The sequence below is a fragment of the Columba livia genome, chromosome 4 (genome assembly GCF_036013475.1).
Source record: "Columba livia isolate bColLiv1 breed racing homer chromosome 4, bColLiv1.pat.W.v2, whole genome shotgun sequence".
Taxonomy (NCBI): domain Eukaryota; kingdom Metazoa; phylum Chordata; class Aves; order Columbiformes; family Columbidae; genus Columba; species Columba livia.
Window position 1 is genome coordinate 47,963,743 of NC_088605.1, and position 23,813 is coordinate 47,987,555.

The 23,813-nt window shown below is 47.6% G+C and overlaps 2 protein-coding genes across 2 annotated transcripts in view; one reads left to right on the plus strand and one right to left on the minus strand.

Annotated features, from left to right (window-relative positions):
- Nucleotides 1-6,171, plus strand: part of POLR2B (RNA polymerase II subunit B) — a 16,791-nt gene extending 10,620 nt beyond the window's left edge. Inside the window, exons 17-25 of the mRNA XM_065061503.1 lie at nucleotides 73-169; nucleotides 1,493-1,587; nucleotides 1,861-2,111; nucleotides 2,199-2,288; nucleotides 2,555-2,662; nucleotides 3,204-3,317; nucleotides 3,410-3,570; nucleotides 4,818-5,013; nucleotides 5,916-6,171. Of these exons, the coding sequence (XP_064917575.1) occupies nucleotides 73-169; nucleotides 1,493-1,587; nucleotides 1,861-2,111; nucleotides 2,199-2,288; nucleotides 2,555-2,662; nucleotides 3,204-3,317; nucleotides 3,410-3,570; nucleotides 4,818-5,013; nucleotides 5,916-6,005 (1,202 nt within the window). The 3' untranslated portion in view covers nucleotides 6,006-6,171. The remainder of the gene's footprint in view (nucleotides 1-72; nucleotides 170-1,492; nucleotides 1,588-1,860; nucleotides 2,112-2,198; nucleotides 2,289-2,554; nucleotides 2,663-3,203; nucleotides 3,318-3,409; nucleotides 3,571-4,817; nucleotides 5,014-5,915) is intronic.
- Nucleotides 6,160-22,373, minus strand: IGFBP7 (insulin like growth factor binding protein 7). Its single transcript, XM_005510993.2, has 5 exons — nucleotides 21,869-22,373; nucleotides 9,877-9,986; nucleotides 8,188-8,304; nucleotides 7,501-7,627; nucleotides 6,160-6,357 (listed from the first exon to the last, which is right to left on the minus strand). Exons 1-5 carry the CDS (start codon nucleotides 22,341-22,343, stop codon nucleotides 6,338-6,340), a joined length of 849 nt encoding a protein of 282 aa, XP_005511050.2. The 5' UTR covers nucleotides 22,344-22,373; the 3' UTR covers nucleotides 6,160-6,337.
- Nucleotides 22,374-23,813: the final 1,440 nt, after the last annotated feature.

Here is a 23,813-nt window from a genome sequence, read left to right on the forward strand (position 1 = left end):
TATTTTGAGCTATAAGTAATGCCTGTCTGGTATGTGTGCATCCTTTCAAAGTATTTGCTCTATGTATTCTAGGTATCAATTCAATTGTAGCCATTGCATCATATACAGGCTATAACCAGGAAGACTCTGTCATCATGAACCGTTCTGCTGTTGACAGAGGCTTTTTCAGGTGAGACTTTGTAAATTTTTTAACTATTTGGAAGGAAAAAATAAAAACGCACAGAGTTATCCAGAGGCTCAAGTAAAGGTCATGTTATGCTGGAAGACACCATTCTCCAAATCTTTTCAACCTGAGAAGCTTTTGATTTTTTTTTTTTTTTTTTTTTTTTTGTTAAATGAGGGTGGAGGGAGCAGCACAATGAAAATGGTGAAAGTGTATCTTAGCAAAACACAGTGAGTAATGGATCATCCTTTGCATAACTTGACTTCCCACTCTGTCTCCCCAACTCTTCCATTTTGGTCTTATTTATTATGTGTACTGTCCTTGTACGGTGGTTAAATAAAAAAAAAAAAAAAAAATTTGGACTCTTTGCTGTTACATTTTCATATAACTCTTGCCAGTTATATGAACTCCTTAATGCCAGTATTGCAGCTTCGTAGTATTGTCTTTAGTAGAGTGACAGTTGCTACCAGTGAGGATTGGCATGTTCTTCTCAGCAGGAACTGCTGTTGGGACAATTGGCATCTGATGTGACTTTGCATGTTACACTTTCTAGATGGCTGTACCATTGGTCAATGGATTTCTAGTTTTGTTCATTTTATTTTGTCCAAGTTGAGCCCAAGAAGTGTGGGCTTAGTATCTTGGATCTACTGCCTTCCAATGTAGAATGAGACTATTAGATTTTATGGCTCTCGTGAAGCTTTTGTAAAACTTCTGTGCATGGGAGTAATTAAATATGGATAATATTTATCTGAAAGGCTGTCGCTTTGGTGTGCTGGAAAATGAGGCAGTGAACAAAAACCCTTAAGGCCCCAGAAAGAAGCCTATATAAATTGAAAGTTTACCACTGTAGCTCAGCTGTATTGAATGTGGCACTGCAAAGTGGCAGTAGAAGCCTAAAACTGCTTGCAAAATGGCAGGTATAAAGAGAAAAGTAATATGAGAATGTAATGTTGAAGGTATGAATAAACTTTAGGAATAATTACTACTTCTGAGACGTCAAGCAAATCTGAAGGTCTCTGCTGTTCGTAAAAAAAAATTAGCATGTTATATTTGGCAGTAACTGAGCACCTAACCATCAAAATGCCACCTGAAACTCTTTTGTGTTTGTTTGGTGGGGTGGTTTTTGTTTTTATTTTCCCCTCCTCAGTGATGGATGGATTGACAAGACTTTAGAGGAAAGGTGGTGGAGCATGTGAACATTATTTCTTTGGTTGTCATTAGTAACAGTAGCCATAATATGTGAAAAAAGGGTGATTATAGTGAAATGGGGATGTACAGATGAGGAAAAATACTGGTTTCACTGGAGATGGCTTTATAACTTTGTTTCAGATCTGTATTCTATCGCTCATACAAAGAGCAAGAGTCTAAAAAAGGGTACGACCAAGAGGAAGTTTTTGAAAAGCCAACACGTGAAACTTGCCAAGGTAAGATACAGGAGTGTAATGAAGACTGAGTTTTTAAATTAAGTTTTTGTGGGCAAGGTTGGTAATGTTGAACTGATTCAGTCTTTATTTTGGGATATATAAAATAGAAGAAATGTCTCTGAATTGCAAAATACATCTGCTGAGATATTTGCCTAAAATTATCTTTAGACATTTCAGCTGTAGTCTGAAGTTGCAAGCAGACTTATTGAATTTCTACAGAGCATCGAAATCAATATGTTGACCATTTTTCTCTTTCCACCTCACCCCTGCAAGGCATGAGACATGCAATCTATGACAAACTTGATGATGATGGTTTGATAGCACCTGGGGTACGTGTGTCTGGGGATGATGTCATCATTGGCAAAACAGTAACACTGCCAGAAAATGAAGATGAACTGGAAAGCACTAACAGACGTTTCACGAAGAGAGACTGTAGCACTTTTCTGCGAACTAGTGAGACTGGCATTGTAGATCAGGTCATGGTAACCCTTAACCAGGAAGGATACAAGTTCTGCAAGATTAGGGTAAGCACTGATGTGTGTGCTTTCTACTTTTAATAATTTTTGTTCTGTGTTTAAGTTACCAATTGAATGTTTTCCTTTGGCTTACAGGTACGCTCTGTAAGAATACCTCAAATTGGAGATAAATTTGCCAGCAGACACGGTCAGAAAGGAACCTGTGGTATCCAGTACAGGCAAGAGGTAATGTTTTGGGTTTTTTTTCATCTTAACATTCTGTCTCTGATCTTCTAAGCAAAGGAACTGCCTTAAGTGAGTTGTCTGTGGAATATCTAATAGGGTGCGATATATTGACTTAAAATTAACTAAAATATGTTAAGAAAGGGACACAGCTGCTTCTTACCTGGTACTTCAGTGCCCTTGCAATGTTTTAAAATATTTGAATCCATGCACCTGCTTTTCTTAAATTTGATATTCTGGGCAATACTGACTCTGTTTGCCTGCTCTAGGATATGCCCTTCACCTGTGAAGGCATCACACCTGATATAATTATCAACCCTCATGCCATCCCTTCCCGCATGACCATTGGTCACTTGATTGAGTGTCTTCAGGGAAAGGTAAGAAGAATCTTTTATGCTGCATGTCTGAGCAATATGAGTTAAAATGATGTGGTGATGGCAGTAGATTTTTTTTGTTGGTGTTTTTTTATGTGTGTTTGTTTGCTGGGTTTTGTTTTGTTTATGTTTGGGGTTTTTGCGTGGCTGTGTGGTTTTTTTGTTTTTGTTTTTTCCCTCCTTAAAGTTACTACTCCCTGGTAGTAACCCCACTGAAAAACAAAGACTGTTCTCCAGTTACTTGACAGCAAAAGCAGGTTTCTTGAGGAAGACCTACAGTTCTGTAAATTTTCTTAGCAAGTCAGACTAGAGTGTTCTCTCTTATGTGTTGTTTTTACTCCAAACATTTCCAAAAATTGTTGATACTGTGTATTTTTAAAAATCGAACTATAAATTGTGTAATTGATAAACAAACTGAGATAAGGTACTATCACAGGTCATAGAGTCAAAAGTTCTGGCATTAATAGTTAAAACTGTTTGAAACAGCTTAATGTTGTCTGACCAGTCCTTCAGAAATCTGACAAGCTTTTGCAAATGTCTGTAGGTGTCTGCAAACAAGGGAGAAATTGGTGACGCTACGCCTTTTAATGATGCTGTCAATGTGCAGAAGATTTCCAATCTTTTATCAGATTATGGCTATCATCTAAGAGGAAATGAGGTATAATCAAAATATCAACTCACTGTATTTTTTTAATGTGCATTTGATGGTTAGTAAGACTTATAATTCAGTGACTGCATTGACTACTTCAGGTCCTTTACAACGGTTTCACTGGTCGAAAAATCACATCACAGATCTTCATTGGTCCTACATATTATCAGCGTTTGAAACATATGGTAGATGACAAAATCCATTCTCGAGCAAGAGGGCCAATCCAGATACTTAACAGACAGCCCATGGAAGGTAGATCTCGGTAAGGATGTTTCTTAGTTTCTATACAGTGTTTTCTTTTTTGTTGAAGATTTTAGCCCTAAAAATTAGCTGCCTCAACTTTGCAGCCAGAACTTAATTAGTTTTCCCCAATTAGCCACCCATTTGCATGTGTTTGGCTTAAGATGATGTACTGGGTGCTGATGTCTGGGTTTTGGTAGCAGGAGGTGGTGCTGGGGTGGCCTCTCAGAAAGGACCAGGGGTTGCCCTGTGCTGGACACAGCCACTTACAGCTGCATCCAACAGAACTACCACCAGTCAAAGCTGAGCCCATCAGAGATGCTTGGTGGCACTTCTGTGGTAACATTTTTTTTAAAAACGCTGTGCAGCAGCTATGAGAGATGAGTGAGAAAATGTGAGAGAAACAGCCCTGCAGACAGCCAGGGTGGAGGAGAGGGAGGAGGTACTCCAGGTGCTGGAACACAGATTCCCCTGCAGCCCGTGGAGGACTATGCCAGAGTAGATACATGTGCTTCAACCCATGGAGAGCCCATGCTGGAGCAGTCTCCTGGCAGGAGTTGTGGCCTATGGGGGACCTGTACTACAGCAATCTGTTGCTGAAGGACTGCACCCCATGGGAAGGACCCACACTGGAGCAGTTCTTGAAGGACTATCCCAGGGGAAGTACCCCACACTGGAGCAGGGAAAGAGTGTGAGGAGGAAAGAGTGGCAGAGAGGAGCAGTTCTGGAGTGACCAAAGGGAGTGTGGAGGAAGGAGCTGGGAACGAAGGAGTGAAATTGAGCCTGGGAAGAAGGTGGAGAAGAAAGTGGGTTTAGTTTTGTCATTGTTTCTTACTATCCTCCTCCATTTTTAATGGTCAAACAATTAACTTTCCCCACATTGAGTCTGTTTTGCCTGTGATGGTAATTGGTAAGCCATATCCCTGTTTTTATCTTGACCCACAAGCTTTTCCTTATTTTCTCCCCGTCCTGTCAATATGGGGGAGTGAGAGAACTGTGTGGTGGGCATCTGGCAGCCAGCCAAGCTTAAACCCACCACAGATAAGTAGAGACTCATTTGTTTGCTTCGTTTTGCTATATGACTGTGTTGTGGCTGTTAGCATTCTTCCTAACAGTTTTATTCTGAGTTGTTAGAGGAAAATTAGTGCACATTTTTACTCTTGCCTTGTGATACTGCTGTTGTGTTTCTGACAGGTTACTTGTTCCACCACCAAGAACTGATGTATTTTGCCAATTAACTCAAAAGCTGTTTTTTTTTTTCTTTTACAGTGATGGTGGCCTTCGCTTTGGAGAAATGGAACGAGATTGCCAGATTGCTCATGGAGCAGCCCAGTTCTTGAGAGAGCGATTGTTTGAAGCTTCAGACCCATACCAAGTCCACGTCTGTAACCTCTGTGGAATCATGGCGATTGCAAACACAAGGACTCACACCTATGAATGCCGGGGATGCCGTAATAAAACTCAGGTACTTGTGGTTTTCATCAGCCACTGTTTGTTTTTGTGGGTAAGAGGAAATGCCATTCTGGTGAACAGGAGGATAGGGAAGTAAGTATTTAAAGAAGCACCAGAACAATTTCTATTTTAGTTTCATAACTATTTTAAGTGTTTATAGCATCCTAATTAATTTGGATGTTTCCCTATTAATTTTACAGTGTTGGTTTCTCACTTGGCTGGAAATACTGTTCAAGTGTTTTGCAGTGCAGAGTTTTTAGAGACTTGAAAAGTAAACACTTGAGAGCTTATTTTTAGAAGTAAAACTCAGAATCACAGGAATTTAGAGCCATCACCCTTCTGACTGTCCCCATGAAGATATTTATGCTTGTAGAGCTGTGTCCCCGTGGGAGGTCTTTTGTGTTGTACTCATCTTTTTAATTAAAAAAAAGCTCTGCAGTGTGTGCTTGGTTACAGAACTGTGTCAAGGGAGAGTGGCAGCAGAGATAAAAATAGTTGCCTTAAACAGGCTTGTTCTTGTGCTACAGGCTGCCTGCTGCAACTCTAACAATGGTATTGGGATTACTGAAGAGATATGTGCTGGAAATCTTAAATGCATTTACTGCACATCAGACACACTTTGTTACACACATGTTTCCTTGTTAAATAAATGTCTCTTGTTTAAGATCAGATCCCTTGCCTGCAGGTTTTATTATTAAAAATATATGTTCTAGGTAGCTGCTGTGTAGCCTCTACAGACAGTCTCAGCTTCCCTTTTGCTTTGTTACTGTCTGGGAGCAATTCTTGTTAAATGCTTTCATGCGTAACTTCAGATTCACTTTTGAGCCAAAAACTTGACAAGTTATTTGTGTAGAGGGTAGCAGAAGCTGTTGCTCTAGGAGTACTTATCACAAATCTTTTGAAATGTCTTTCCAGATATCTTTGGTTCGGATGCCCTATGCCTGCAAACTCCTCTTCCAAGAACTGATGTCCATGAGTATTGCACCTCGTATGATGAGTGTTTAGCCCTTAAAAGGTTTTTTCTTTTTTTTTTTCCCATGATGAGACAGGAGTGCTCAAGTTTTGTTTGAATTTGTGTAGGTTGCATTTGAAATACAGTTTTATTTGTCTGCTATATGCTGTTCAAAAGTACATTTATTTCCTGTAAATAGAAATAAAATTTGTAATCAAACTTGTGAATCTCTTTATTTGTGCATCTGTGAAAGAAGTGTGCAAGCAAATTGTTAATCAGAGAATAAGGGGAGTTAAGAGGGAATGATTAGTGAGCTAGAAAAAGCCAAGGGTTACAGCTTTCCAAAATACTAATTTAAAACTGTGCTCAAGTGAAAGTCCTCACGTCAGAGCTCTGCACCATCATCTGCGGAAAAACAAAAACATGTTATGCTCTGTACGGTTCTGAGGGGTCCTATCACAGCTTGGGCAGTAGCACAGTGCATGAGTTAGCTGATGGCTTAGCTGGGGGTCAGACCTGACCGTCTCCTTCCTTCTTTTCTTCCTTCCATCCCTACTGCAGTATACAGTTGCAGGGGGATGGTGATAGATGGCATTTTTCTGTGCTGAGATCACCTGGACATAGGACACAGATTCCCTAACTGCACAGTGTGTAGCTATGACGTCTGACAGTTTATTCCATTAACGTTATCAATTTCCTTTAAGTAACTGTGGACTGCCAGCTTAGTGCTTAGCTACAGCATACTTGAGAGCCCTCCTACAGCTGAAGAGGAACAGCTGTGACATGTGGTGTGCATGTAAGAAATAAACCGTGAGGCAATACAGGCGGTACTACAACCTCACAGTAGTTCCTGTGAGAGGGGGAGTGAAAAATATTCCCTTCTGGGGTGTAAGTGTGGCACAACTCAGTAAAACTCAATTTCGTTCATATCCATAAATAAGATATTTGAAAAGGGATTAGAGACTCGCTGAAGGCTTCTACTAAAGTTCCTCTGTGTGAGTGATGCTGGGATTCATTTTATGCTCTCATTTCAATGCCAGGCGCTGTTAATATTGTAAAGTCTTTTAGCTACTCAGGGGTATAAGGATACAGAAAGTCAAGGCTCTATCATACAATAAAGCTACTGGGATTAAAACTTAAGTTTTATGTCCAAACGTAGATTTGAGTAGCATAGTATTCTGTAGCTGGGTGCTCTGTTCCCAGTGCCTCTGTCTCTAGCATGGTTACAATTACTGTTTCAGCTCTTTGGGTCTACTCTGAAGCCTTGGTGCTAAGCCATCCTCTCTGCAGGTGGAATGAGGGCAGTTGGGTTTCCATCAGCTTTGCCTGCAGCCTGGCAAAGAGGACCTGGGTTTGAAAACTGGCTGAGGGCTGGAGGGGAAAGGCTTTAGGTCTTGCCAAACCCAGTAGAAGCTGCATGTTAAACTCATATTTCTCGTGTGCTTTTTTTTTTCCAGAAAGCATTAAACAGAGATGGTCCTCCTGTATCAAATAACTGAGTCAACTGTTAGGGGAAAGAGCTGCTGAGCATTCAACCACACCACATACCTTTGGTCAGGGCTATTTCATGCAGAGTTTCCACAACATGAATTTTTGCAGAAGCCGTTGCCTCTCCTTTGGCATTTGATGCATGACACTCATATTCTCCAGCATCCTCTTTGCTCAGAGGAGATATCTAGAGGAAGAAATGCATCCCCCAGTAACTATGTTGTGCATAGCTAGAGGTGATTCTGTTTTAAGGTATCTTAGATAATGTGTTAACTGTTTAAAACATAATGAGATGAACAGAGCACATGAAGTAGTGGGTAACCCTTAGGGACCACACTGACTGCATGATTTTTTCTGTCTGCCTGATCTGTAAGGGCTCCTCAGCTGTGGGTGGGTCTTAGGGATGCTTTGCCTCTATTGTGATTCCTTCCTAGACATGGCTAAGGTCTCCTTCCCACTAATGGCAGCAGGAAAGTAATGACATACAGAAAGGAGGTATTTTATTTAAGTCTAGCCTTCTCTGATCATAGAATGCATGCTTCTGCTGCAGGCTAGACAGAGGTGAAAAGCTGCAACTGTTGAGACCATAGCATCCACCCTTCTCCTCATGTCTAATTCACACAGGTTGTTTTTCCTCTAAATACTCTCTCTGTTGCCATGTGTCTTCTGCACGCTTCTTTGTTCATGAGTTGTTTGTAAATGTCACTGTACTGTTTGTGCAGCTCTGTGCAGACACAAAGTACTTACGAGCACCCAGCCAGTCACTTCGTGTTTCTCAGGGCCCCCTCGGGTCTGGATGGCCAAGTTTTCCCGGTCTCCAGGCAGAAGCTCCATCCTCTGAACACCATACTGTCCCCGAATTATCTAAACAGAAGGGCAGAGAGACATGAGAAGGGCTTATTTATGCTGGAAGTGTTTGGACCATGCCTGCACACAGACAAGATCAACACTAGTTTTACATGAATGTGTTTTGCACAGGAGCAGTGTTTCTTCTAGGGCTAGCATTTCACCTTACCCTCTGTGTACTGCAGCCCACTACCCCAATGCCTCAGCATCAGCACTGGGGCTGCATTCTCCTGGCCTCAGCAGGAATGGAGAGAGCAGCACGGCTTTCTGGTGTGAACAGTGCTGGGCAGTGGGGTGTGTGAACATGCCCTGCACCAACTTGGTGTCACAGAACTTGTGTGCATGTTCCCAAGAGTGGATTTAACCCATCAAATGATGCCTGTGCTGAACAAGGAGGATTTGGCTGCCTGCAGCTGCTGGTAGCCATACATCAATCCAGCTCAGCAGGCCGGAGCACTTGCCTTCAGGCTTGGGACTCAGAGGACAGCAGGAGCCAACTGCTGTCCTTGTTTGGAGAGCCTCCCCCACAACTTTCCTGATGACCAGGCTTTTTAGCATAGCAGTAGCTGAGACCTGAGTATCTGAATGTTGCTCCTGGAACAGGCTCTCCCTGCATGACCCATCCTCTTCCCAACAGGCCAGGGACAGCCTTGTAGGCTTCTGCTGCAGCAAACCAGGCAGCCCCTCCAGGTGGGCACAACATTGATGACAGAGCAGCAGTGCAGTCACTCCTCAATGCTGTGTATCGCAGCCCAGAGCACAGCATGAAGTAATTGGCACTCAGCCCTTGTTATCACGAGGTCACACAGTCTCAGACATGAAAAAGAGGCACAAAAGCAGAGCAGCACTGACAGTCAGGGTAAACACGGCGTCTGCTTGTAAACAAGCAGAAGATGCTGCCTGGGTCAGCATGCCTACATGGAATTCTCCCCCAACAGTCTGCTCTGGGACCCCCATGAACAGAGTTTGCTGTTTCAGAACAGAGCAGTCTTTGGGCTAATCTATTTTTTTCCTCTGTAGTATTCTTAATCTAGTATTGTTTCAGCTTAATTTTAAGACTCCTCCTGAGTGCCCAAAAACCTGTGGCATTTTAAGAGGCTACAGGGGCCAGACAGCAGCTCTCAGCCTTATGGCTGGGATCCACTCTGCTCAAGACTGGCCCCCCCCTGCCCTAAGCCAGGTGTTACCAGCACACTGCCAAAGTCAGCACACCGCCAAAGTCAGCACACCGCTGGCTACCAGAGACAACTGGCCCACACGGTTCCCATTCCTGATGTGGGTGAGCTGTGTCTAGCCACCTGAGAGTCACAGCCGCCAGCAGGGTGACAGCAGGTCAAGGGACATTGCCTGTGTGCTCCAAATACCAGACGCTACCACGAGAAACACGCATCTTGTTCTGCCTCGGGATCAACTAGAGTTTAGAAAAAGATTAAGCAAAGCCAGATGTTTGTGGGCGGACAGAACAGCACAGATGGGAGAACTCATCACAGACGTTTCTAAGGAGGGATCGGCTATTGCCATTATGCTTACCAGGCAGTTCCAGCTGCCTCAGGTTTGCTGTGTCTCAGGAGCTCCTAGCAGGGTCCTTACCTTGTTCCAGATGAGGACAGGGGTTGGGATGCCTATGACTTCACAACTCAGGTAGATCTGCGCTCCTGTCACATTCCAGATATCTTTAGGAGGGGTCACTATGGAGGGTCCTGCAAAAAGGAAGAAATGCTTTTAGGCACTGGGTAACTGCATGCCTGTCTCCATCTCCTTGCTAGTCTTTTAAGTGGGGCTAGTCACTCCTGACAGGTTGTGAGGATAAGGTGAAGAAGGGCCCTGCTCGGAGTAAAGCTTGTTGGACTGATCCCACATCACAGCACTCCTCTCTCCAAAGCTACACATGCATCTGACCATAAGCTGTTCAGGCTGATGGGCACTTGTCCCACGTGGAAACTCAAGTTCAGGTCATCAGTCCATCTACTTGCAAGGTGGAAGTTAAACATAAGCTAGTGTTTGTATTCTGTTCTCTTAGGGCCTGAGCAGGACTTCATGAACTGCTGTCTTTGATCACCACGCAGCCACCAAGTGCACTGTTGACACTCCGCTGGCATGGACGAATGGATCCCTTAGGAGACAGAGTGGGTCCCCTTCACCCTCCCATGCCACGGAGAGATTGGCCAGCTTTACAGCATCCTTTTTCCCAGCACAATTTTAATCTGCAGCAAGGCCTGTGGCAGGCGGCTAGCAGAATTCAATGTCATGCTGCTTCTGTTTTACCTGTGTGCAATATTCAGCAAAACAAGGCTGGCTGAAGGGTGGCAGAGCTCTCCTTGGGGGAGGGTCTGGGAAAGGACCAGGTGAATGCAGAGCTCCATTTTCCCCAAAGAGCTCTAATCCCTGGTGAAACAGAGAGTTGTTTCCAAAGCCAGATGGGAACAGAGCTGTTTTGCAGATCTGGCTGGAGATGTTTACCCCTCAGGCTGGGAAATGTTGGAGATTTAACTCATATCCCTGGAAGGGAAGAATGGCCTTTTCTGTTCAATCCTTCTTCAGTGGGGCTGTTTACAAAATGCAGCTATTAATTCCCCACAATAGGAAGTGCAAAGGAGCACATAGTGTTTATTTCCACTTATTGATAGCTTGAAGAACACAGCAGATTTTCCCCTTCTGCTCTGAAGATGCAGGCAGTAACAGGAAACTAAAGCTCCCATTAGACTCTGCCAGAAGGCATTTCCTATGGGAACAAGTACTCCAGAGCCAGCCTGACTGAAGCCCCTCGATATGCTGGCTCACAGACCACAGCTCATTCCCAGCCCTGTAAAAAAGGGACAGATTTGGGTCCTGAATGTGCACCAACCTTAGTCCTGAACGTGCACTCTACCCTACAACCCCCTTGCAGGCAGTGAGAAGCAGGTTTCAGGTGCATCCCACTGCGCCAACATCTAGCAGAAAGCTGCTGTCTTTTTACCTCTTTGAGATCTAGGGGCAGATTGACCCCAGTATCACCAGCCAGATGACATCAGCCATCCCTCTGCCTTAGCCCAAGGGATGCTGAGGTGGCTCCCCACTCCTGAGCAGCTGGTGTGATCCCAGAGAAAAGTTTGCTCTTCTTTTCCGAGATTTCCCTGTCCCGGAATGACTATGCATGTCCTGTCAGTGGGAAGGCACTAAGAGACCGGGGGTGGCTACAATCCAGATTTTCTGTTAAAGAGGTATCCCAATCTTGCTTTTAATAGGAGGTAGCTGCATAGAAGCAGGGATGGGTATTGCTGTCCCCACGATGAGGCCACATCAGGTCATGCACTCTACTCCGCTTCCCCAGCACAGCCGTTTCCTGCACAGCCCTGCTGTTTTTCCTCGTGTCCCTTGAACAATAGGGTACTTGGCAGCACCAGTGGGAGCAGATGTCCCCAGGCTGCCTAGCTCATCCCATGGTCTGCAAGGACCTCCAGGTGACGTGCTCCCACCCTAGCAGTCTGCTGACGCCCTCTGCTCTGGCCATGCAAAACCCTCCATGTGCAAGGTGCCCTTCCCAGAGCAGAGCTCAAGGCCTGTCCCCAGGACAACAGGGATATGTTTGACCCCGTGTGACACCATCCTCTTTATCACTGGTTGCTGTGTTCCCCATGAGGCAGCAGAAACACAGCTGCCCCAAAATGACCACCATCTCCCACTGTAGAAAACGAGAGATCCTGATTCTTACATTAAAATCCAAGTGGATTTTAAGGCACCGTTAAGTTCTTCCAGGATCAGGCTCAATTCTTCCCTGTCTGGGAACCTGCAGCATTCATCACACCACTAAATCCACTGCCCGTAGTGTTTCAGTCTTGGCTGCCACTGGGTTTCCCCCGTGTCACAAGCCCGTACACGCTCTGCCCACGGATATTTGCTCACCCTGCCAGGAGCAGGTCACACCGGGATTTTTCTGCAGCAGCTCCTGGCAGGGAAAAAGAGAGAGGGAATTTTTGCCCACCTCCCAGGCAAGGAGAAACTGTTTATCTTCCCTTGAAAGGGGAATTGCCTGCACAGTTTCACAGTGAAGCTCTGGCTGGCTTCACACAGCAGCCACAGCACAGCCAGAGTCTGGCTGTTATGAGGCAGACTCGAGCTCGGGATGTACATCCTGATCTACTAGGAGGAATGTGAAACTCTGCCTTTGTCTGCAAAATGAACTGGGAGCACTCACAGACCTCTGCCTCCATCCGGCACAACCCTGAGACCAGAAGGGAATACACAACCCCAGAGATGTGACTGTGTCATGGGAAGAGTCAGTGTGGTCTCTTGGGATATGCGACTTAAATCCAGACAGCCAAAACTCTAGAGCTGTGCTTCTTCCTCCACTAAAAATAAATGAGAAAGGCCAAGAAGTCAGCAGATTTTAAGTCAAATCATGACAGGCCACAGCATTAGCTAGGCTCCCACCACAGCCAGCTGACACCTGGGTGCATGGCAGCCACCCTGCTTACTGCCTGTGTTGGTCCCCCTCATGCTCCCTTCCACAGTCCCCAGAAGCAGCCTGAGATGGGCAGGGGACACAGCAAGCTGCCACTACAGGAGAGGCAGGGGATGCCTGAGCCTTGCAGGGACTTCAGAGGATGTGAGGACATTCCCTCCTGCAAGTCACCCCTCTTGCTTCCGGGGTACTTGTGAAGGGAGTGAGGCCACCATGCGCCCAGCAGGACTGGAAACAAGCCTACCTTGTACAGAGCAGATGCTTCGATTCCTGCCAGGCAGGAGCACCTTAGCCCTCATCCTACAGCCTGCATCACAGAAGCCTTGCAGCTCTGCTTGCAGCATTCCCCACCAAGGGGAACATTTCTCCATCTGCTTTCTTTGGGCCAGGAAATTGCTGGTGGCACCTAGGGGTGCAAATGGTCATCAAGGCCATAGACCCCCCCAGATGATGGAGACACAAATGTGGCTGGGTGGTCTCTGACTGAGCCAGAGGCACCATGGATGTGGAGGATGCCGGTACACGCCCTGACAGTGAAGGAGCTCCTTGGCCAAGAGGACAGTGCAGGCTGTTGATGGATATCAGCTGCTCTCTGAAGGCACTTCAGGCATTTCCTCCCTGCTCTGCCCATTGTTCATAAGACAAATAGCTCTCCATGGCCAGGGAAGGGGCTTATGTACACAGCCAGCAAGCTCATTCACCCTGGAGAGGAGCCTGAAAGCCCAGGGATTGTTTTTTCTGCAGATCACAGGAAGCTGACAGCCTGCGTTATGTCAAAAGCAGCAGCTGGAGGAGTTTCCACTGCTGTTATGTAGCTGCTCTTCTGCCACAGCAGCATGCAGCAGAGCCTGTGACTTCATGGATGAGGCCATCATTTGGCATCTGTTCCTGGCACCCTTCTGCCCTGAGCACCTCTTCTCTGCTCAGCACAGCAGGTAGGGATCTGGCACCTCCCAGCCCACCCACACACCTGCTGGTATGACAGCTCAGAGTTAGCTGGACCTCACTCATATTCCTTTGGTGTCCACACACACACAAAGAAATAAATCACACCCCAGCAAGCAGAGCAATAGCTTCTTCAGTAAAATCAAGGGGGCTACAGGTGTGTCACTAAAGGCAGAAATAAACTCAACATAAAGCACTTGTGGGGTATGCCCTGGTGCTTGAGTGTGCATGGGAAATCCTGACCACCAACATATGAAGCTGTCTACCACATTCTGAAGCTTACGTGGGCACCAGCCTGTTTCCCAGCCAGCCCTCCTGAGCACTTCATTGCCATGCCACAGCCCTGGGTGAAACACAGTCTCGAAACAGTCCCCGCAAGACAGCAAATCAAAGCAGAAGCTGGACCGTTTTCACCCTTACAAGCACTTGCAAATTTGAAATAAACTCACTCCAGTCTCCTAAGTTGCTGGAAAAGCATTTTTCCTTCAAAATGACTTTATATGGAGAGGAGGAAAGCTTCTGTAACAGCATCTACTCAATAGTTGGCATGGGCTCAGCTGCTCCCTCCCAGGTCAGTGCTCTGCGAGAAGCAGCAGCAGACAGGAAGTGTGAGCAGCTTCTAGCCTTCCCCATTCCCAAAGCTACCTGCTGCTTTCTGGTAGACTTACAAGCCTCCTTCTTTACCTCTTGCTGAAGGCATTTGTCCACCTCCTTTAGCTTGGCCTTGAAGAGACTAAGGAGTTACAGAAAGAGGCTTCAAGACACCCAGAGCAAAGGAGATGCGGTCCTCCATGGGGTTTACACATAGGCTGGGAGAGAGAACAGGGCAGCACTTCAAAGAACAAAACCTCAAGCCCTTTCTCCCATAGGTGGCATGCAGGACAGGTCTGCGCTGGCCCTGACATAGTGCCCAGGGAAGAGGCTGCCCCTCAGCACACTGTGTACCATGCTTAGCGCTCTGCCACATCCGCAGCATCCTCAGCGCCATCTAAATGTCAACGCTGGGCTAATGCGGAGGCCAATGTGGCTGAGGCTGCTCTGAAGCTCAGCTACAAACTTATAACTACACTTGCCCTTGGAAACAGGCAAGTGGGGAAAAGGCAAACCCTCTGAGAGGAGATGATGCTGCCCTTGCAGAAGACTTCCACAAGCCAACCTCTCTCCTGCCTTTTCCCCCCATCCTGCCTGTTTTTACCCACTTCCCCCTCCTTTTGCCAGTGTCTGAAGTGTGCTGTCCCCAGGGTCAAACAGACAGTAGCTTTCTGTAAACATGCTTGCTGCTTCCTGGCCATATCTGGATGTGTACTTGAGGTTTTTTGTCCCAGACCTCACAGACACACTCATAGAGGCCACCATCTCCCCTCTACTCTTCCTGTGATCTTGGCTCAGTTTTACTAAGAAAACTGTCATTATGGCACAAGGAGGATCACAAGCTAAAGCCTGGAAAGAATGTGAAAAGCTTGTGGTGAGAGACACAGAAACAAGGCATGGCAGCGTTTATGCATGGAAAAGCAAGTAGGGCTTTCAGAAGTCCAACCTGATTAGACTTGTTACATGGTAATCTCCTATTTAGTATGAACCTCAATCAACCTCAGCCTAACAAAGGATTAAACACATTTTTTTAAACACAGCATGCCTTTCCAGCAACAGGATAAAAACACAAACACAGGGAGGAATTTGCTGATCTCTAATCATTCCTTCCTAGTGATGATTTGTAATATGCTATGATGATTGAGAATAAAGAAACAGGGGAAATACCAGATCCTCTTGGACAGTGGAGGCATTTGCACAGCCCCTCGCATACTGGTGTTCTCCAAGACACTGAGCTGCCAAGTAATATATTAAACAGTTTCCCTAACAAGATTTTAGCACAATTACCATAAAAACTCAAGCTCCAGTGAACCAAAACGTTTTCAAATATCTAAATGCCTTTTAAGGAAGAATTTATGGCTTATCCTACAACAGTGGAAAATACCCAAGTTACAGATTAATTAAAAAAAAATACCAGCACAAAGCTTCAGCCCTAGAAACTCTGTCTCAAAATCCCAATGCACTGTGTGCTGGGAAAGCAAGCACCGCACTGAATCACATCCCCACACCATGCTCTATCCAAAAGGACTCTGTGCTACAAAACAAAAGGTGTAAACACACCACACACCTGTGTAGCTCTGCTGTGGACTCTCTGGATGCAGCACAAAAATGCTGCAGCACAAACACCTGCAAATAACAATGCTTTCCTTTGTGGTAAGAGAAAGCAGGTACCAGCCACTGCTGCAAGACCCTCACTCCCAGCTGATGCAGAAACCCAAACCAGATTCCCAGGAGAATCAGGGAATCCAGTTCATTTCCAACCATAGATGACTTCTTAGCAAAAACATGCCTAAATCTCTCTTTCAACAGCAAAAAAGAAAGCACTCATGAAATGTGGATATTCTTCTAAGTCCCTTAAAATCCAGGAAAGGAAGAACAGCAGGAAAGACCTAAATCAATCTAAGCTAGTTGTTAGTTCAAAAGCACAAATCCGGAAGAATTTCTTGCAAAATGTGATCAGATATGAACTATGCTGTCTGGTATCTAAAAGAGTCGTAGCCTTTGAATTTAAGGCAGCTTTATCAGGAAAAGATGAGCCAATGTCAATGATAACAGCAGCCTGTCATCTCCCAGAAAGTTTCCCCTAAAAGCCCCCATTCCTGCCCTACTCTGGCAGTGGATTAAAAAAATAAATAAAACACCCTCAAAACTAAAATATTTCTGGCAAAGCTTCAAGAGCTGAATTTGGATGGAAGGAGCCAACAGATGTGATTTATGTTTCTTTTTTTTAAATTGGCCTGTGGGAAGTCAGTGCCTCTTTCTTTGCAGAGCAGAGAGCGCTTTATTGGACACTAAGGCACCAGCAAAGCAAAACCACTGCTGCGGGAAAGTGGTGGGACTTTGGGCGAGTGTACTTGTCCCTGGGGCTGTCAGTCTCCATGAGAACCTAGTAGACACAATTCTATGTCCATCAGCCCATTTTTTAAGCCCTGTGAACATCCAAGAAACCTTGCACCAGCCTTTCCCCAGACCCCAGAGCTGGTGGTTGGCACCCAAGCAAGAAACGTTTATTGGCAGGGATGCTGCCTGGGCTTCTGGCAAGCCAAAATGATACCTCTCAGGGAAGACAGCTCAGCTCTGGTGACTGGGATCTCCCCAAACTGGGCATCCTTTAGAGCTGGCTACAGTCTGCTTTAAGATAATCCCTCTCCTGGTCCTGCTGTTCATAAGCTCTGCAGCCTTTGGGATGGATCCTGCAAGATGCTGTGTCCCCATCACCATAGGGTAAACCTCTGCATGTTTCATGGAGTCACAGAGATTTAAGCCACATTCAGATCAAAAGAAACAAAGCAGGCTGCTTGGCAAGCCAGCAAATCTGTCCTTCACCCAGAGAAGCCCTGACTTTCTATCTCTGGTAGGTCTTTGTAGGTAGGTACAAAACACCAACAGTTCCCTGGAGAGTGAAAGACTGTCCCCTGATGTCTGTGGTGTGAGGCATTTGGGCAAGAACACGCACTCAGCTTCACCCAAGAGAGAAGTACGCATAAAAGAAAGGCAAAGCCTTGACTTACAACAGCAAAACAACCTAGAGAACTTAACTCTGCTTGAACAGGTATCAGGGACTTCAAACCATAAGGCCTTTGGGCTGCAATGAGGCAACTCCAGCAGTATCTCCATCAGTCACAACAAGTCCCCCAAAGCAGGTATTTTGCTGGCATCTAATGATAAGAGAGACTCAGGGGTATTTGTCTCTTCTTGCACTGGTTAGGCAACGAGTCCGTGCCTGGTATTTTTCAGCTCAGAGAGATCGTCATGCCAAAAATCCTGCAAGCTTTTTGATGGGGGTTGGTGCATTGAGGTTGTTTTTCTGCCTGGCTTGAGTTGAGCCACACAATCCTAATTCTTTATGCCAGTTGGCTTCACATGGCAGTGGGTACCACAGTCCTCCTGCCCCAGGTCCTAGATGTGCGTAAACAGCCTCAGCGCATGCACTGCAAAATGAATCTCAGCCTAAATTACTGAAGCCACCAACTCCATAACAGGCTCTTCTGAACCTCTGTGCACAGATGGGTGACGGCAGCTCCTAAACTGTTATGGTGGCCTCCCCTCCTGCCATGGGGACCACTGGAGGTGGCACCCCTGACCGTCTGTCCCTGCCCCACCAGCAGGCTTCTGCTTTGTGTCCAGGCCTGCCCTACCTACAAGAGCTGGGAGCAGATCAGAGCGTAGCTATTTGTATTCATGGGCAGAGAGCAAAGGGCCAACCCATGTAAAGGCAATGCTGGAAAGCAGATGGAAAACTTCACAGCATCCTTCTCTCTCACAGCCTCAGCACTGGGATTAGTTACAAGAGGCTGCCAGGGCACAAGGGTAGAGATGAGATGTGGGTAGTGGCTCCCTGGCAGGGAGCGGGCCAAGCCCAGAGCCAGCTGGGAGTGTAAGCGTGAGGGCACAGCATGAGCCCAGCTGGGAAGGAGCACCACAGCATCACTGCCTGCTCACCCACAGCAAACACAAGCAGCTTTGCTGTGTCCTGCTGACACAGCACCACCAGCAGCCACGCAGCCTCAAGGAGTTGGGATTCAAGCAAGGTGCATTTTTCCAGCCATTTCCAATGGTCCTGCTCAGATGCCACCCACTCCAGCAAAGACTGACTGGATTCCTGCACCTGCCAAGTGCAGGTATAGCAAGGGTTACTTCCAGCCTCACAAACTCTTCTCAACTGTGTCTTACTTTGCCCTCCTACACAAAGTTTTGTCTGCAACGGAAATACCTTTTTCTGCATGGCTTCACTATTTTTATACAAAGAACACAGACATCAGATCCCAGAGGTCTGGGAAACAAGCAGCACAAAAAGAATCCCAAGGACAAGGTCAAGGCGCATTATGTAGCGCTGAGAACTGGCTCCTTACTTTTGCTACTGAACAACAAAGAAACATCCAATTTGTTCCTAGTTCGTGGGCAGTATCTCTTAGCAAGCAAAAGCTGCCAAATATAATTTTAATGAACTTTTATCCCCTTGGAAATATATCTATGGTGGAAAAAATGCATGTCTGAAAGAGTGTTTTGCACATTAAGCCCTGTGTAGCTGACTACTTTGTTTCCAGAAGGTTTTACTCATGCCCACATGTGTTGCCTGTGACAAATCAGCAGGACTATCCCTCAAACAGGTGTACCTCCTTCAGACCCTTTGACTTGCTGGTACATATGGCACAGAGAGGGTATGAAGTGCAACCCCAGTTAACCAAGAAATTTTAATTGCTTGAGTCTTTTAATTGTCTGTGGCTGATCCCTGTGTCTCAAGGATGTGTTTCAAGGCAGAAGAGAAGGTAGCTGTGGTAAGACTCATTCCCACCTTGACTGGAAGGTGAGGTTTGAGCAAACGCTGGTAGGAATCAATAAAAGGCATCATTTGCCCCATTTTATCCATGTCCTGTCTTCTGTCTTACCACCCCAAACATGCCACAGTGCTCGGATGAGTGAGGAGAAGCATCTGCCAATATGCTGGTCCCTTCTTCCACTGGATACCCCATCTCCAGCTGCTGATGACAGCAAAGGCCAACAGCAGCCGCAGCTCCACCTTTTCTCCTCCCAAGGACCAGCTTTCAACGGGATGTGCAGAACAAGCCCTCCCTCTCCAGTTCACTTATTTAAAAAGAGCAATCATAGTCAGGACCCACTGCTGGAAGATGTTTTTCTGGATTTCTCCTCAGACTTGAAAGGCTGCTCACTCTTGCACTCAAAGGATGAGATCCTGATAGTACTGCAAGTGCAGACACCTCAGAGCCCATCTGCCCTGAGCAAGAAGCCCAAGTCCAATGACTCCAAGGATTCTTTCTACACTAAAGCTGTCACACAAAAGACTGATGCAGGCAGGATCCTGCCTGTTTGTGGTCTCCCTGTGCAGGATCCCACCCTAGGCAGTGCCTTAAGGAGATCGTGTCTGTTTGTGGTGGGAAATGGCAAAAGCCGGAACTTCCACACTTTTGACTCCCACAGCATTTACATTCTTTTGGAAACCAATAAAAGTGCTGTCTCCTATCTGGAAATATACTGAAAGAGGCTCTACCTTGCGAAGCTGATGGGATGGATGTCCTCTCCTGCCATTCTTTCAAAATCGGTGTGGAGATTACAACTCCCCTCCTCTCCCCACCCAACAGTCCTAACTGCCAAGAGGCCCTGAGGGCTCCAGAAAATACTTCCGGATGTCTATCACGTATGTGGGCTGAGTCCCTGCCTCAGCTGCACTCCACAAAGCAATGTGCATCACCAGAAGAAGGTTTGCAGCACAACATTATGCTGCTGAGGCACATCTCAGAAGAGACAGTTGCAACACCACTGCTGAGCAGCCTGCACCCTCCTGTTCCCTTCCCTGAGATGCTGGGTTGGAGCTCTCCCAGCAGCACGATCCAAAAGAAGAGCGATTTCCCAGAGTGTCAGAGGAGGGGACATTTTGCCAGTGGCTCAGCATCACATGCTCCAGCAAAGTTCTTAAACAACAGGTAACAGATTGCAAAGGTGTCTTGCTGCACATCTGCATGCCCAAAGGGACCTTCTCCAAGGAAGGGATGCAGTTTGTGCATGGAGTGGTTGTCCTGCACTGTGACCCCCTACAGAGAAGCTGCTGCTGTGATGACCAGAGAATGGAGAAAGTCTCACGGGAGCTGTTTAAGGGTGGTGGGTCAATGGCCTCCCACCATCCTGCCTAGTGGCTTGTGTTTGCATTGACCTCATCAAACTCTGTCTCCATAGTCTGGGTCAAAGCCCCATCAGGCCAAACCAGCACCCAGTCTGGGACAAACACAAGGAAGTGCAGACAAGGGTTGGGGCATAAGCTTACAATATGAGCATCAATACTTGTTTTGCCATGAACTCCCAGGTGACTTTGAGCAAGACAACTGTGAACAGGGCCCTCTTCCCAAGTACACACCTGAAATGTGACCTCAGACATCTTTCAAACAAAATTGCTCGCTCAGTCTGGGCTGGCGAGGCCAAGAAGCAGCATGTATTTTTAAGACTGCTGTGACCATCTCCCGAGTCTGCTGGACAAGAAATACCCCTTCCAAACATTAGACGGAGGTGAGGACAGAGGCTGTTTTCATCTCATCCCAACAATAGCCTGAGGGTTGAAGCTCCTTCTCTCCAGGAGTTAACACTATCACAATGTTTCCAGCTAATACATAAGCCTGATGTTTTGCACAAGGTTTGTGAAAAGCCACGCAGGGCATTTAATGGACAACGTCAAAGTGCATAACCCAGTCCTCACCCAGCCTTTCATGCTTTCCTTGGAAGTTTCAGAAACATTTTTTGCAAGACATACTTGGCCTCAGTTATGGGAAGAAAGACAAAGAGGAGGTGGAGGTTGTGACCCTACACATACTGCATTTATGAAACACTCCTCCACCAAAACAGCATTGGCTCTGCAATATCATCCTTGAGACGTTCAGTAAATGGTTTGTCTGCTACGTCCCACCCCTCCCTTCCTCCCAATAAAACCCACTCTCAGAAAGCCAGGATTTCTAGTAGAGGCTCCACAGCAGAACAATTTCTTCCTTGAGCAGCATGTCCAAGCAACAGCTTGGGAAGAAGTGAGCTCACTCAAGTGCAAACCACTAAGTACAGCTCAGAGGAAAGTCACTGCTTGTTTTAGTTTCAAACCAAAGCAAGCCAGTGAATGTTGGCTCTGAATTTCTCTTGCTTTGGCATCCATTTGATCATTTCCTTTTCTAACCGCAATCTTCCTCTGCCAAATCCTCCCCTGGACTGATAAACTCTTCTGCCCCATTTCACAGCATCCCAAGCTGAAAGTTGCAGGCAAAGTATGAAAAGCAGCGCAGTGTAGTTTCAGTACAGCTGGAAGCTAAGAGGAAGTGATTGTTTCCCCGCATTTCTGGGGCTAGTCTGAAGTCTTACTCCAAGTTTAGGCAGCATGATACGCCTGGAACTCTGAAGTCCATTTAAGGTGGTTTCATCTTGACGTTATAAATAAGCATCCCAGTGTGATAAAACAATACGAGGAGCACTTGGGACCAGCTTTTTCACGGTGAAGTCTGACAGCACAGCCGCACATCTCCCCTCCCAAATCGTGCCAGCGCCCAGCTCGTCCCGCTCGCTTCCCCGAGCGCTTGGCCTCCGACCGCCCCACCCGCCTGCCCAGCCCCGCACCTTGCTCGCAGGCTCCCTTGCTGCGCTGGTTGATGGCGGGTTCGCCGCGGCTCTGGGCTCGCAGGCTGGCAGCGCGGAGCTGGCAGCCGCTGCTGTATGTGAGCCCGTCGCTGCCGCACACCGGGTAGCGGCTCTTGCAGAGGCACACGCCGGGCGGGCCCGCGGCAGCCAGGGGTCCCGGGGCCGGGCCGCCCTTGGCCTTGCGGCGCTGGCGGCTCTTCACGCACTCGAGGCCGGGGGCGCAGCGTTCCCCCGCAGCCCCGCCACCGCCGCACGCCTCGCCCTCGCCGCGGCCGCACTGCCAGCAGCAGCCGCAGGCGTCCCGCACCCGGCCCAGCGGGCAGCCCCGCGGAGGCAGCGCCGGGCACTGCGCCGGCTCGCAGGGGCCGCAGCCCCCCACCGCCGCAGCGGGCACCGCTGCCGGAGCGGGCACCGCCAGCACTAGCAGCAGCAGCAGCAGCGCGGAGGGCGGCATGGCGGCAGAGCGCCGCCTGCCCCCGCCAGACACTTAAACCGCAGCAGGGGAAACCCCTCCCCGGCGGCGCCGGCCCGGCCCCGGTCACGGCCACGGCCCCCGCGGCGGCAGCGGGGCACCGCCGCCCTCCCGCGGCCGCCAGCCCCTCCGCACTGCCAGCCCCTCCGCACCGCCAGCCTCGGCCCCTTCGTATGCTGTGGCAGCTGTCCCTCAGCTCTGGCGTCCTGTTCCTCTCTCTTGTCACCCGCCTGTGCTGCGCAGCCGTCAGCTGCGAGGAGCAGCAGAGACCCCGAGATGGCTCAGTTTCCTGCAGGAGTGGGAACGAGAAACCAACGGAGGGCTGTCGGGCTTCTTTTGCACAAACTTGGGACAAAGTTGTTGCCTGCTGCTGCCTTTAACCCTGACTTGTGTCACCTGCCCTGAGATGGCTCCTAAGGGTTCTCCAAGGGGCTGAGGGCTGCCTGCTGTTGCCACCATCAAAAACTGGGAATATTCTTTGGGTAGTACTGGCAATGCTGCTTGAGTCTGCTGGGACAGTGCCTGGAAAGTGCAGCCTACAAAAGCATCATGGTGGTATTAAACCCCCTGGGTGGAGTGTGGTGTGGTGGCCCACAGTGCTCTTATCTCTCCTTGCACTCATTCCCTCCCCTCAGACCTGGCTGTACCTTGTGCAGGGCAGCGCAGGTTGAGGTGATGCTCAGTCCTTGTACTACCAGGGCTTGCATGATTGGCACTGCTTGGGTACCCTGGGGTGGGAAAGGATGGAGGTAGTAGGTGTTCCTTGCTGTGAAAGTGGGAGGTGCAGCACTGCCCAGTGCGTGCTGCCAGTGTCTGAGCCACGCTGGGCAGCTCCCAGGTCATCGTGTCCCTTCCCATGTAGAGCAGCCAGGTGCAGTGAGTCAGACAGGCTGAACAAGAGGGGCTGCACGTTCCCCACGCTATCAAATCTACTCTGGAGGGACTGACCTGCTCATGCCCATTCAGCTGGTGACATTGTGGAAATGGGCCTCTGCCACACACTTCCTTGGCTCCCTGGGGCCCACCATGGGACATTCCTCCTGGGACATCATGGCATCTGCATACATTTTCCTGGTTTTCTCCATTCCCCTCACTCTGGAAGTGCACCATGCTGTTCTCCTGGGAGAAGGTTTGCCCTTGTAAGCAAGCACTATGCCAGACTTGAAGTGCTTGACATGAGGGGGAGGAGGGAGTTGTGGGGGAGTGTTTGCTTTTGTTTGTTTTTTCCTGTATGGGTAAGTTGCTATAGTACTAATGAAAAGGGGTGAAATCGCCAAAGTGCAGACAGACATGTTTGTCAAAGCCAGTTTAAGCTGTGAAAACCAATTTGCAGTTCACCTCATTCCTCTGCCTCCTGCCAGTTGCTAAACATCTCCATCATGGGCCTTCATATTCCTTTTGGTGAGACTATCATGAGCCCTGATACCTCTTGGGCAGAGAACCACAGGGTGT